This window comes from Gekko japonicus, unplaced genomic scaffold (assembly GCF_001447785.1).
Source record: "Gekko japonicus isolate JY-2015 unplaced genomic scaffold, Gekko_japonicus_V1.1 scaffold10, whole genome shotgun sequence".
NCBI classification, from domain to species: domain Eukaryota; kingdom Metazoa; phylum Chordata; class Lepidosauria; order Squamata; family Gekkonidae; genus Gekko; species Gekko japonicus.
Window position 1 is genome coordinate 1,649,944 of NW_015167526.1, and position 15,094 is coordinate 1,665,037.

Sequence of the window (15,094 nt, forward strand, 5' to 3'; positions counted from 1 at the left end):
TGGACTGTTTTGGATTGCTAGCTATGGGGGGAGGGATGCGCAGATCTGCCCTCACAGAAGAGGGAGAGCTTGTACCTGAAGGCAGGCGGGGAGGGGCTCTGCAACTTACCTGGCTGCTTCTTGCTTCTTGTGGCCCGACGGAGGGCTGCTGGGAGCAGTGGGCGGGGCTCGTTGCATGTGCCCGCCCCCTGGGCTCCTTACTGCTGGAGCTCCGCTCCTGTGCGCTCCTGCAGGAAATGACCCCTGGGCATCCTAGCAGCTGGCACATGCGCTCATGGGAATAGGTCTGTGTGTAATCCCCACAAGGGAATTACTTCTGTTACATGGGACAAAAGGTAGTAGGGGCGGCTAGAGATGCCCGCCTCCAGGTGGGCCCTGGGGATCCCCTGGAATTACAGCTCATCATCTCCAGACTGCAGAGATCAGTCCCCCTGGAGAAAATGGATGCTTCGGAGGGCGGCCTTCTACCCCACTGAGGTCCCAGCCCTCTGCAGGCTCCACCCCCAAATCTCCAGGAGCGTCCCAACCTGGAGCTGGGAACCCTACCCCCCCAACCAGTGTTCCTTCTAAGCTGAGTGAGTGTGAGCTACCTCACAGTTTCTTAGCCTCCGGCTCACACATTTTTTGTCTTACATCGGGAAGGGAGGGCTCCAGAGCAAACTGATTGATACAGCAGCCAAATCGCCCACTCCCAACTTTAATGCCAGGAGCTCACAAAGTAGGATTTTTGCTCACAGGGCTCCATAGCTTAGAAGGGCCATTGCCCCCAACACCGCCCCAGTGGCCTGGGGGAACCTGGAGATCTCCCAGAATTATAACAGAGCTCTAGACTATGAAGGCCAGTTCCCCTGGAGAAAATGGCTGCTTCGGAGGGTGCCCTCTGTGGCATTGTACCCTGTTGAGGTCCCCTCCCCAAGCCCCACCCCCAAATCTCCAGGTATTTCCTAGCCTGGAGGTGGTAACCAGTGTTCCCTCTAAGCTGAGTTAGTGTGAGCTAGCTCAGTTTTTTAGCCTCCAGCTCACACATTGCTCTCCAGAGCAAACTAACTTATGCAGCAGCCAAATCACTCCCTCACGACTTTAATGCCAGTAGCTCACAAAGTAGAATTTTTGCTCATGAGACTCCATGGCTTAGAGGGAACATTGGTGGTAACCCTTTGGGCTGCCAACTCACTCCTTCTAGTTAGGGGGATTCTCACCGTGACCAGCAGAGGGCTGCCTGTTTTCTCACTAGGCAGATTAATTCTGCCCAATCTCTTAAGCAGTGACAAGTCTCCTCTTCTGAGGGGTGAATTTAACACACAGAAGGGGACTGTGGTGCTTTGATTGGAAGGACAGACAGCTCAAGGAAACGGTGCCAGACTGAAATGAGCCCAGCTTTGAGAAATGGAACAGTGTAGTGGTTTGGTGTCGTGGTTAAGTGTATGGACTCTAATTTGGGAGAACCAGGTTTGATTCCCCACTCCTCCACATGCAGCAAGGGAAACCTTCACCTTTACCTTTAGACTTGGATCTCGCTGTTCCCCTGGGGAAAGTGAAACCCCATCAGGCACACTCCAGCTGTTCGGCATACCCGACGCTGCTCGGCTGTTAATTCTTCCCTGTTTTTTTTTTAAAAAAATAAAAACTCATCCTAAGAACAAATCCTTTTTTAGTCAGTTTTTGTGCCTGTCCATTTTGCAGGAATGGACGTCTCTGACATGGCCAGTATAAATAGAACCTTTCCAAAAAACCTCGCCCAGACAAAGACTCATTCATTAAGAAGGCCGATGTAACCGTTGGAAGCCGGGCACCTTGGTCTAAATTTAAAACTCCGACGGCCGCAGGTCTGGCTGTGAGCAACACGGCTGCCGTGTCCAGCCACAGGAAGGAACTCAGCCACTTCAACCTTCCTGAGCTCAGCCAGGGCATGGCACATCTGGCCAGATGTTCCTTCCACATCTGCTCGCCAGGGCCATTAATCACATGGCCACACTGCCTCCCAGTCAAACTCCAAGGGGGGAAAAAGCTGGTGGTGACACTCAGTTTGACTCACTCTGAAGTTCTCATGGGGGTGAGAGAGGCTTTCTTGCCTTCCCACCCACCCACCCACGCTTTGGGAACTTTGGTCGTTCTAGCTGTGGCCTGCGGGGGCTCTTTTCCAGCAAGGGCGTTCATGACTCAGACCTCACTTTTCCAGGTACTTATGGGCAGGGGTCATTTTGTAGAAAAAGAGGTGCAGGAGCTCATTAGCATAACTCCTTTGCATATGCCTCACCCCCTGACATCACCGGAAGTGTGTCAGAAGGCAACACCCACCGCTCAGGCTCCACTGGACTCTTTTGGATTGCTAGCTATTGGGGGGGGGATGTGCAGATATGTCCTCGCAGAGGAAGGAGAGCTTGTACCTGAATAAAACTTGGTCTTAAAATCCGCGCTGCACCAGCGTCGCCAGGATGTGACGCTATGCGTCGCCCTGGCAACGGGACTCCAAACAGCCCTGTTGCCAGGGCGACGTGTAGCGTCACATCCTGGTGACGTCGGTGCAGCGCGGATCGCTGTCCCCCCGCGGCAGCGATCCTGCGACAACGCATGGATCCCCCGCCGTGGTTTGGCAAGCCTAGCTTCTTGATCCTCATGGGCCGACTGAGGGCTGCTGGGAGCAGGGGGTGGGGCTTGTTGCATGTGCCCACCCCCTGGGCTCCTTACTCCCGGAACTCCACTCCTGTGCATAGAATCATAGAATGTTAGAGTGAACACACTGTCATGTAGAAGATGGAGCGGATCTATTCTCTCTTGCTCCGGATTGCAAGACTAGATCTAGAGTTGGAAGGGACCTTGCAGGTCATCTAGTCCAACCACCTCTACAGGAGCACACTCTACAGGAGCACAGCCGAAAGAGAGCCCTACAACATACCCGAAAGATGGTCGTCCAGCCTTCGTTTGAAAACCTCCAGCGAAGGAGCATCCACCCCCTCCCGAGGCAGTCTGTTCCACTGCTCAACCACTCTTACAGTTAGGAAGTTTCTCCTGATATTTAGCTGGTATCGACTCCCTTGTCATTTCCACCCATTAGATCTAGTCTTGCAATCTGGAGCAAGAGAGAATCGATCTGCTCCGTCTTCTACGTGGCGGCCGTTCAGATATTGGAAGACTGCAACCATGTCCCCTCTAAGCCTTCTCTTTCCCAGGCTAAACATGCCCAACTCTTTCAGCCTTTCCTCGTAAGACTTGGATCCCAACCCTCTCACCCTCCTGGTTGCCCTCTTCTGGACACGCTCGAGCTTGTCAACAACCTTCCTAAAATGTGGTGCCCAAAACTGGACACAGGACTCCAGGTGAGGCCTGACCATAGCAGAATAGAGCGGAACTACCACCTTCCGTGATCTGGACATCCTAATGCATCCTAAGAAGCCAACGTTGGAGCAGGCCAATGGCCCATCCAGTCCAACACTCTGTCACCCAGTGGGCAAAAATACCAGGTGCCATCAGGAGGTCCAGCAGTGAGGCCAGGACACTAGAAGCCCTCCCACTGTTGCCCCCCCCAAGCACCAAGAATACAGAGCATCACTTGCCCCAGAGTTCCTATCTATATCTTGCAGCTATTACCTGCCTAAGGGACTGGGATGGATTTGGTTGTTACACATAACGGATGACGAGAGAGGTCAGAGGTTCCAGCCTCTCTCTCTCTCTCTCTCTCTTGTGGCACAGATAAACAAAGTTGGAATGACATGGAATCAACATGACTAATCAAGGAAGCAGCAGTCCGAAACAGAAGAAGAATTTGCTCACATCAGCACAGGGTTATAGTTTGATGCAACACGTAAAGATGAGCCAGTTAAAGTCTCTAGAACGGGGATCCTGTTGAGCTATTAGCAATTATACTGAGCAAGCAAATCCAAATCCCTGTTTAGGCCAGGGTGGGAGACAGTATGTTAATATATGGATGTACTCTAATTCAGCACTTTCACCTTGTATGTTCCCTTTGAAGTTTGTGTGTGTGTGTGTGTGTATAACAGCAACTTTCAGGTCTGTAATTGTGTGTTCATGAAGATTAAATTTTCCTCCCCACTGGCTTCTGGATGTTGTGACTTCTTGTGTCTGATTTGTCTCGATCGGTTCTCTCGCATCGGGGCCGCAATGTAGACAACAGAAGGGCATTGCTGGCACACACGATAGCGTATATTAAACTGGGTGATGAGCAAGTGGATGTGCCCAGGATGGTGTAGCTGATGTTATTAAGGGTGCGGTCACACACGCCAGGTAAAACGGGGGGAGGGGGAAGCGAGGGTATTTCCTCCAGAAAACTTTGACCCGCAATTGCACGCTCACACCTTCCTTTGAAGCTGCAGGCGCAGCCTGTCAATGTGTGATCAGACACAACTGCGGGTGAGTTGTTTGGGGGTTTGGGGTGCCGTTCCCCCCCCATGTGCTTAAACGAGGAAACTGAGGGCTCCCTATGGCGTTTGCGATGATGCTCATACTGCGAATGGGAGGGGGGGACAACGGCACGGAGTCGGGATGGCATGAGAGCGTGCTGGAAGAAGAAGAAGAGAAGAAGAAGAGATTGGATTTATACCCCGCCCTTCACTTGGAGTCTCAGAGCGGCTTACAAACTCCTTTCCTTTTCCCTCCCCACAACAGACACCCTGTGAGGTGGGTGGGGCTGAGTGAGCTCTGACACAAACTGCTCTTTTTCAAGGACAGCTGTGCCAGAGCTTGTGACTGACCCAAGGTCACATCAGCAGGTGCAAGTGGAGGAGTGGGGAATCAAACCCGGTTCTCCCAGATTAGAGTCCTCACTCTTAATCAGACACGGGAAAGTCCGTCCGTGGCCCGTCGCAACCCGTTAACTACCAGATTTTCCTTGGTGTCTTTTAACTCCGCTTCTGTGGCGGAGCAGAACGGGTTGCCAACGGCTGCGGGGCGCGTTCCAGATGTTGTTGTCTGTTCACGCCCTTTAAATCTGCCCGGCATTTGCGCCCGTGTCGGGTCTAATTATGCGTATGATCACAGCCGAAGTCCTGTAACAGTGTTGCCAGGGTACATGTGGGGACAAAGTTGGCAAGGTTTTATTGCTGGGTTTATGTCTCTGTAGTGCGATTCATTGTTGGAGATGAGATGCTGTTTTAAGTTGTGAAAGAGGAACATCCTGTACATCACTGCAGATGCATTGGAGTGGTTTAAGTTGTGAGCTGTGGGTGACAACCAGTGGGGCTCTGTTGTTTCCTCCTTTGGGTCTGCGTGTGGCAGAATGGCTTTGTCTGGTTATGCTGATCAGTTCCTTAACTTTACTTGGGCAGGAGAGGGGTACGGTAACCCCAAAATGCTTTATGTAACTCCTTCAGGTGAGAGTCCCTTGTTGGAGGGATTGGCACAAATGTGTCTGTCATGCAGCGCTTTGATTATAGAGTGCTGCTTGTTTTATATGTTCTGGGTGGCAGCTGAAAGTATGCCCAGGGGTCATTTCCTGCCGGAGCATGGCGGAACAGCGCTCCGGCAGTAAGGAGCCCAGAGTGGCCCCACCACCACCATTCCTGGCCCGCCCGCAAAGGCGGATGGGCCAGGAAAGGCCTGCAGAGCCCCCCTCCACCTGGGGGGTGTTAAATGCCTTTCTCTCCCTTCCCCATCTGGGGAAGGGAGAGAAAGGCATTCTAAAGATGCCTGGGTTCCCTGCCCGATCTTCTCCAGGAAGGAACCCAGGCATGCTTGCACGCCTGCCCTTTGTCAGGGGGTGTGGCATATGCAAATGAGTCATGTAAATGAGCTCCTGCACTTCTTTTTCTACGAAAAGACCCCTGATTATGCCCAAGCATTTGTCAGAGACTGCTTCACGTTTGTGCAGCACTTGGCTGTGTTTAAAGGGCTCTGCAGGCATGCCTTGTGCTGTATTTAACTTGGGCTCTGATTGGCTGAGCGGCTGCAGCATCACGGGATGTTCAAAGGGGTAGGGAAGTGGGGAAGGAAGCGGCTGCAAGAGGGGTCGGATGCTCTGGGGAAGGAGGGTATGCTCGGGGGGCCGGGGGACCGATGGACATGGAACAGAGCAGGTGCCCTGGAAAGTGGGGCCCAGCGTCCCGTGACTGGTCAACGTTACATCCCGAGAAGGCCGGGGTCAGTTGTGCACCCCTGGCTAGTAAGGAAGGGCTGGGATCTGAGGCAGGGCACCTGGTATTGCTACACGCCTTGGCTGAGAAGGGAAGTCTGCCTGTTGTCCCTTCTGGGATCTTTAGTGGATCCCAAGGGCTAGGCTGCAGTGGGGGTGGAGGTGGGTTAATTCCACATTGGCTTTAGCTCCTGTGCTACACCAGTTTGGTGTAGTGGTTAGATGCGCAGACTCTAATCTGGGAGAACCGGGTTTGATTCCCCACTCCTCCACTCACAGCTGCTGGATGACCTTGGGCAAGCTGTAGTTCTGATAAGAGCTGCTCTTGAAAAAAGAGCAGTTTCCGTCAGAGCTCTCTCAGCCCCACCTACCTCGCAGGGTGTCTGTTGTGGGGAGGGGAAGGGAAAGGAGATCGTAAGCTGCTCTGAGACTCCGAGTGAAGGGCGGGGTATAAATCCACCCATCTCCTCCTCCTCCGCTTCTTCTTCTGACCTTAAAACACCCCTGTCCAGTAAGGGGGCATAGTTATGTCCATATTGGAGGTGAGAAAGTTGCTTGACCAAGGACCCAGGGTGAGTCTGTGGCAGAGGCGAGATTTGCCCTCAGGACTTCCTGGGTCACAACAGTCTTACAGTAAAGCTGTTCCGTTTCACCAGCTGTGTAAATTGCAGTAAATGGCAGTAATCCAGGAAGAAGTATCTGCTTGTCTGGAGTGCAGCTAGGGTTTATGTCTCTATGTGAGGAAAAGCCACATGATGGGCAAAATTAACCCAAATGATGCAACAGGAAACACAAGATTCTGCAGTCTCTGAGGCTCATTGGTTGTTGTTACTCCCCTGTTCTTACTGTTTGGGGTCATTTATTCTGGTTTCGCCAGAGACGGCGCCACAGGGAGAAGGGACCAGGGACGGAAGAGAGGAAATGAAGCACATTCTGGAATACCAAAGTTCCATAATGGGTGATGGGTGATGATTTGAGAGGCAGCGGTGTGGATGGTGGATCCCTTTCTTGATCTCTAGGCAGGATTTCGGAAGTCTCTCAAGGGCATGGAAATCCATCCCAGAACCTCTACCTGGCTTAGCAAATGAGAGATCGTGACGTTTCACTGACCTGCCTTTTTTATTTGAAAATCCCCGATCTGAGCTTGTTTCTCTCTTCAGTGAATTGACTCCTTGAGCCTTTCATTTCATGCTGTTTTCTGCTTCTTCAACAATCATTTCCCCCCGTTATTCCTTTCAGTGTCACGTTTGTATGGTTTTATTCAATTATTTATTTTATTAAGTTCGGTTTTTAAACCGCCCTCCCCTGTGGAACAGGACTCAGGGAGGTGTGATGAACACATGGAAGTCACTGCCACAGGAGGTGGCGGCGGCTACAAGCATGGACGGCTTCAAGAGGGAATCGGATAAACATATGGAGCAGTGGTCCATCAGTGGCTATCAGCCACAAGGTGTAGATAGGAACTCTCGGTCTGGGGCAAGGGATGCTCGGTATTCTTGGTGCTGGGGGGGGGCAAGAGTGGGAGGGCTTCTAGTGTCTTGGCCCCACTGGTGGACCTCCTGATGGCACTGGTATTTCTGGCCACTGTGTGACACAGAAGAGTGTTGGACTGGATGGGCCTTTGGCCTGATCCAACATTGGCCTCTCTTATGTTCTTATAGGAACTCTCAGGCTGGGGGCAAGGGATGCTCTGTCTTCTCGGTGCTTGGGGGGGCAGCAGCGGGAGGGCTTCTAGTGTCCCGGCCCCACTGCTGGACCTCCTGATGGCACCTGGTATTTCTGGCCCGTGTGTGACAAGACTGTTGGGCTGGATGGGCCTTTGGCCTGATCGAGCACTGGCCTCTCTTATGTTCTTATAGGAACTCTCGGTCTGGGGCAAGGGATGCTCTGTATTCTTGGTGCCTGGGAGAAAGCAACAGTGGGAGGGCTTCTAGTGTCCTGGCCCCACTGGTGGACCTCCCGATGGCCCCTGGCATTTCTGGCCACTGTGTGACACAGAGTGTTGGACTGCATGGGCCACTGGCCTGATCCAACGTTGGCTTCTCTTATGTTCTTATATGAACTTTCAGTCTGGGGCAAGTCATGATCTGTATTCTTGGTGCTTGGGGGTGGGGGAAACAGTGGGAGGGCTTCTAGTGTCCTGGCCCCACTGGTGGACCTCCTGATGGCACTGGTATTTCTGGCCACTGTGTGACAGAGTGTTGGACTGGAGGGGCCATTGGCCTGATCCAACACTGGCTTCACTTATGTTCGTAGGTGTACATCAGTATAAGTAATTACATAAAATATTGAAAAATCAGAATGCATTATGCAGCCACAATAACCTGTGACTAATCAGATGGCGATGGAACCACCAGCGTGTGCCACTGCCTCATGGGGGCGGGGGAGGCAGGAAGAACAGGAGTGCCAGCTGGATGGGAAACCATGGCTTCCTCAACCGAATGCCTAGCAGAACATCTCTGCCTCACATGCCCTGTGGAACTGCATGAAGTCCCGCAGGGCACAGATGTTATTTGGCAGAGAGTTCCACCAGGTTGGGGCCAGGGCCGGTGACCGGTGGAGGTCTCTGGGGCTGGCGACCACCAGCAGGTTCTTATCAGCTGAGCGTAACACTCTTCAGGGGGCATTACCAGAGAGAAGGAGGAGGAGACTGGATTTATACCCCCCTGCCCTTCACTCGGAGTCTCAGAGTGGCTTACAAACTCCTTTCCCTTCCCCTCCCCACAACAGACACCCTGTGAGGTAGGCGGGGCTGAGAGAGCTCTCCGGAGGACTGCCCTTGAGAGAACAGCTCTGACAGAACCAATGTTCCCTCTAAGCTGTGGAGTCTTGTGAGCAAAAATTCTACTTTTTGAGCAACTGGCATTAAAGTTGTGAGCGAGCGATTGGGCTGCTGCATAAGTTAGTTTGCTGGGAAGCCCTCCTCCCTGAGCTAAGACAAAAATCTGTGAGCTGGAGGCTAAAAAACTGTGAGCTAGCTCACACTAACTCGGCTTAGAGGGAACGCTGGACAGAACTATGGATTGCTCAAGGTCATCCAGCAGGTGCGAGTGGAGGAGTGGGGGGACTCAAATCCAGTTCTCTTATCAGAATTACGGCTTGCCCAAGGTCATCCAGCCAGGTGCAAGTGGAGGAGTGGGGAATCAAACCTGGTTCTCCCAGATTAGAGTCCACTACAACAAACTGGCTCTCACACACCAAACTGGCTCTCACCAGTTTGTATGAGCACTGCACCCCTAGAGTTGTATCCGACTGGCTTTCGAGCAAGGGAAACCTTATGCTATTTTTAATGTGGAAGACGACTCCGTTAAAGGCGGACCTTCCCTGCACTTTTTAATTTAGCCTTTGACTTTGGTAGACAAGATGACTAAGTTCAAGGTGGACCTTCCCTGCTCGAGCTGAGACGCCTGCTGACCCAGACCCCAAAGTAACCCTCCATTACAAAGCCACTCTGGGGTGATTTCGGGCACCACAACATGGGCCTGCCCTGCCGCCTACCCCAGTTGTTCCAGGGTGTTCTGTCCAGAGCACTAGCTATGAATGGCACTGGAAGGGGGGCTGAGTTGGGTGGCTCTTTGAAAAACAGAAGGCTTTTGCATGCTTGGTGGCCAACCACTCTGGTGGCCAGATGTTGGCAGAGGCTTAGTCAGGAAGTGGGAGGCTTCTAAATCAAGACATCCTGTCTGGTGTTTTAACAAATGTGCTGACAGCATGTGCGTTTGGGGGTGGGGTGGGGGACAGGGTCACGGGAGCAGTAAGTCGGCAGCAGCGACTGCAACATTTGAAGCTGCTTGCGATTGACCTTCTGGTTGAAGGAAAGGAGAGTGATGGGCCCTGGCCCTTTCCTTTGAGCATTTCCCCTCTTTAACGCACAGTCGCACTTTCTTCTGTAAGGAAATCGGTTGCCATCCAGACGGCAATCCCTGGGAGGAATGGGAGGGCGACGGGGCCTGGCACACTGCTGTCCTTTCCAGCAAAACCCGGACGTGACGGCTTTATTTGCACTAACATTTACAAAAACTCTATTGTTTCGTACAGCAGAGATGGGAGTGTGCAAAACGACACCCACTCATTAGCAGGGAGATACAGGGAAGGGAGAAAAGCTTTAGCTTGGAGAAATGACGGCCGAGGGGTGACATGATCGAGGTTTATAAGATTATGCATGGGATAGAGCAGGTCGAGAAAGAAGTCCTTTCTCCCTTTCTCACAATGCAAGAACTCAGTGGGCACTCCATGAAATTGCTGAGCAGTCAGGTTAGAACGGATAAAAGGAAGTTCCTCTTCACCCAAAGGGTGATTAACACACGGAATTCACTGCCGGGGGGGTGGGGTGGCTACTCTGTCACACAGTGGCCGAAAAGACCAGGTGCCACCAGGAGGTCCACCAGTGGAGCCAGGACACTAGAAGCCCTCCCACTGTTGACCCTCCCAAGCACCAAGAATACAGAGCATCTCTTACCCCAGAGTCCCTATCTTTTCTTCTTCTTCTTCTTCTTCTTCTTCTTCTTCTTCTTCTTCTTCTTCTTCTTCTTCTTCTTCTTCTTCTTCTTCTTCTTCTTCTTCTTCTTCTTCTTCAGTGTAGGGTTGGCATGCAGGAACTTGGAAGGGGTCCGTGGCCTTGATATCTGTGCTGTGCTTTCATGCTGAGGAACCAGCCCAGAAAGAAGGATTTCCTTTGCCTGCCCTGCATTTCCTGGCCATCAGCTCTCTTCGGTCACCCTGAATTCTCCTGTGAAGGGAGAGGGAGAGACGTTTCTGTCTGCCCCCTTTGTCCACACATTCATGAAGTCATCAACCACAGTCCCGGCCCCTTGTTCGCTCTAGAGGGATGCTAACCTGTGGCCACAGAGTATCCCAAGGTGTGGTTACGGGGTCCCTGACTAAGGTCAGGAGGCCGATGGTGCAGAAACCTTGTTCGGTGTCCAGCTGGGATCCCTTCTGAGAATGCAAATGGCACAACAGGTGAGATGTCAAATGCAACTGTAACGCACTAGTAAGTTTTGCAAGTGGTTTGCAGCACAGACCTTAAAAACAGGGAACAGTGCCAGAGGCAACTTCCATGGAACAAAAGGTAGAATCAATAAAGAACCAACCCAAACGCTCCAATGTGCAACAGCGCCACCCACTGGTAAAAAAGGTAAAGGTTCCCTTGCTCGAAAGCCAGTCGAGTCCGACCCTAGGGTTGCGGTGCTCATCTCCGTTTCAAAGCCGAAGAGCCAGCGCTGTCTGAAGACCTTTCCATGGTCATGTGGCCGGCATGAGTAAACACCAAGGCGCACGGAACGCTGGTACCTTCCCACCAAAGTGGTACCTATTTATCTACTTGCAATTTCTTGCTTTCGAACGGCTAGGTTGGCAGGAGCTGGAAGTAGAGACGGGAGCTCACTCCGTCATGCGGCACACTCGGGTCTCGAACTGCTGAACTACCGACCTTCCACAGCCTGCAGTTCAGCGTCTTAACCACTTGAGCCACCGCAGCGCCAATCAATACAGAACCAACCCAACCCCTCCGATGTGCAACAGCGCCACCCACTGGTAGCGATGGTTATATAACTGTGTGCGAAGAGCCGGCAAGTTGCCTCCACCTTAATGGCGACCCTCTGAATTCATGTCCCCCCCAAACGTCCTCTCGTTAGCAGCCGTGCTCGGGCCTGACAAGCTGAGGGCTGCAATAAAATAAGGTTTTCATCCCACTCTCAGCTCAGGGAAACATACAGCCCTCCCCCTTTTTACTCACAACACCCTCACGAGGTAGATCCGTCTCGGAATGCCTGGCTCAAGGTCCTGCAGAGAGCTGGGGGGGGGAAGAGTTTGAACCCACATCTCCCCAGTTCTAGTACAGATTTCCCATGGCTACACTCCACCAGCTGTCCAGTGGCATTCTCTTGGAAACTCACACCAGCCCCCACCCCACCCCTTTCATGGGAGGAAACCTCTTGGTCAGTGTCTTTGGTCTTGTCCAGATTTTGGACGGGGGGGTGTTGGACTAGATGACGCTGGAGGTCCCTTCCAACACTATGATTCAAAGAAGAAAAAGAGGAGGAGTTGGATTTATACCCCGCCCTTCACTTGAAGTCCCAGAGTGAACATAAGAGAACATAAGAACATAAGAGAAGCCAATGTTGGATCAGGCCAAAGGCCCATCCAGCCCAACACTCTGTATCACACAGGGGCCAGAAATACCAGGTGCCATCAGGAGGTCCAGCAGTGGGGCCAGGACACTAGGAGCCCTCCCACTCTTGCCCCCCCCCCAGCAGAAGACAGAGCATCCCTTGCCCCAGACCGAGAGTTCCTATAAGAACATAAGAGATGCCAATGTTGGATCAGGCCAAAGGCCCATCCAGTCCAACACTCTGTGTCACACAGTGGCCAGAAATACCAGGTGCCATCAGGAGGTCCATCAGCTTACAAACTCCTTCCCTTCCCCCCCCCCCACAATCCAATCTCTTCTTCTTCTTCTAACACACAGGGAAGAGATTCAGAGAAATATCCCAGAGAAATAAATTCTCCCAAGCAAAGTCAAATAAAAGAGTCTTTATAAAAGAGGTTTATTATAAAAGAGGGGGAAAGGAAGAAAAAGGGCAGTTGGATTCAAAAACCATTGCCCACCCTGTTGATTGTGCTTGGCTTACGCTATGTAGTCTACCTTGAGTCTCTGTGAAGAGGTGAGCTATAAATAACAAAACAATAGGTATTTATTGAATTGGTTTTGTGTAACTTTGGATACAGTTTATTCATTCATAGTCTTAAGACCCCCTCTCTGTCTGAAGGCACCCAAGGCAACGCACAGCCTTAAAATCCTAAATGTAATATGTTTAAGTTAGTATTGTACATAGGTTGAGCATTTCTTTGATTCCTTGCAGAGAAGCAAATAATAAAGGCAGCTCATACCTGATTCGACTGACTTTTATGTGTTAAGTCTTGTGCATCGACAAAGTTCTTGCTAACCGTCCCTTGCTCTAATTGCAGGCCATTGCTGTACTCTTCACGACAATGAGTCCGAATAATTTGACCGACTACGACTATTATGGCTTTGATCACAATTATGTCATCACGGAAGAGCTCTCTAACAAGGAATCGACGTACGACACGAGGGCCATTGCTCGGATCCTCACCGTTTTCATCTACAGCATCACTTGCCTCCTGGGCTTAGTGGGCAACGGGGTGGTGATCGGAATCATCGTGTTCAAGATGAAGAAGTCCGTCAACGCGATCTGGTTCCTCAACCTGGCTGTCGCGGACTTCTTGTTCAACGTCTTCCTGCCACTGACAATCAGCTACACAGCCTTGGGCTACAACTGGGTGTTTGGCAAGGGCATGTGCAAAGTCAACTCCTTCCTTCTCATTCTTAACATGTACACCAGCGTGTTCTCCTTGGCGACCATCAGCATCGACCGCTGCATCTCAGTAGTCTTCCCAGTCTGGTCCCAAAACCACCGCAGTCCGAAAATCGCATACTCGTTGTGTCCCCTTATCTGGACACTGGGCATCTTAATGAGTTCCCCTTCCCTGGTTTTTCGGGACACTGAAACGCATCGCTACACAGGAAATGTGGTTTGTTTCAACAATTATTATTTGCCCAACTCTCTGCATGATCGCTCCGTACACGACATGAGACACGTAACGGTAAATGTCACGAGGTTCCTGGCGGGGTTCGTCATGCCAATGGCTATCATCACCGTTTGTTACATGATCATTATCTTCCGGCTCAGAAGGAACCGCCTCGCTAAGTCCAAAAGACCTTTGAGAATAATTATTGCTATTATAATGACCTTCTTCTTGTGCTGGTGTCCCTACCATATCTTCAACCTGCTGGAGACACAACACCGCTGGGTCCTAGGCCCCGTGTTAGAGATTGGGCTGCCGATCGTGACCGCGATTGCCGTTGCTAACAGTTGCATGAACCCCATACTTTATGTCTTCATGGGCCAGGATTTTAAAAAGTTTAAGATGACCCTCCTGTCCAGGATGGTCAATGCCTTGAGTGAGGACACTGTCCATTCGTCTCTCGCACGCAGGAGCTTCACGAAAGCCTCCTCGATGACAGAAAAGGAGACAATTTTACTCTGAGGCTGACACGGACCACTTTGATCTAATATCTGTTGATCTGCCATCATCTTTTGGTCTACCCATGGAGATAAAGAAGAGATTCCGTTGAGACTGATGGTGGGTTTTAACCTGGATCGCCCCGGATGTATCGTTCTGTTATTTTCCAGCCGTTCCAGAAGGGACATGGATTTGTATTAACAAAACCGTTGTTTTTGTGATCCGTTGTGACCACAAGATAGGACACGTCGACTTGGTCATTATTATGTATCATTTCCAGTTTCTTTCAAGCTTTGTCAAGGCCATGTGTATGATAAGCACTTGGTCATATTCTCCTAGCAAGCTTTAAAGCTGAGCAGGGCTTTGAAGCCGAGCCTCCAGAACCCAGCCTCTGTACTGCAGCACACTAGTCCTCAATGTTAGCTGTATGGCAGCCACAGTACTAATGCTCCGTGGCTTTTCACACTGGTGGGAAGGTCAGGCAGCTTTTCAAAGAGTTTGCTTCCTTTGAAGGACAGAAAGCCCCAGAAGGTGTTTTACTAACTTCCAGTCGAGTGGCTGCGTTAGTCCGCTGCAGCGAGAAAGCAAAGGAAGAATCCTGTTGCCCCTCAAGGACAAACACAATTATTGTCGCCTAAGATTTCATGGGCTTGAACCCTTGACTGTTGCGCAGCAATGAATTTGTTAGGCATGAGGACAGGAATCCCCAGCCAGTTTGGTGTAGTGGTTAGGTGCGCGGACTCTAATCTGGGAGAACCAGGTTTCATTCCCCACTCCTCCACTTGCAGCTGCTGGTGTGACCTTGGATCAGTCACAAGTTCTCTCAGAGCTGTTCTCTCTGGAGCAGTCCTCGAGAGAGCTCTCTCAGCCCCACCTACCTCACAGGGTGTCTTTTTTTAAAATGAAAGTTTAATTTTTATTGTAACTCAAACACACATACAAAACATACATAACACACAAACA

The 15,094-nt window shown here is 51.3% G+C and overlaps 1 protein-coding gene across 1 annotated transcript in view; it reads left to right on the plus strand.

Moving 5' to 3' along the window:
• The window catches only part of CMKLR1 (chemerin chemokine-like receptor 1), a 51,520-nt gene extending 36,628 nt beyond the window's left edge, over positions 1-14,892 (plus strand). The window contains exon 3 of the mRNA XM_015413243.1: positions 13,055-14,892. Within this exon, the coding sequence (XP_015268729.1) occupies positions 13,055-14,155 (1,101 nt within the window). The 3' untranslated portion in view covers positions 14,156-14,892. The remainder of the gene's footprint in view (positions 1-13,054) is intronic.
• Positions 14,893-15,094: the final 202 nt, after the last annotated feature.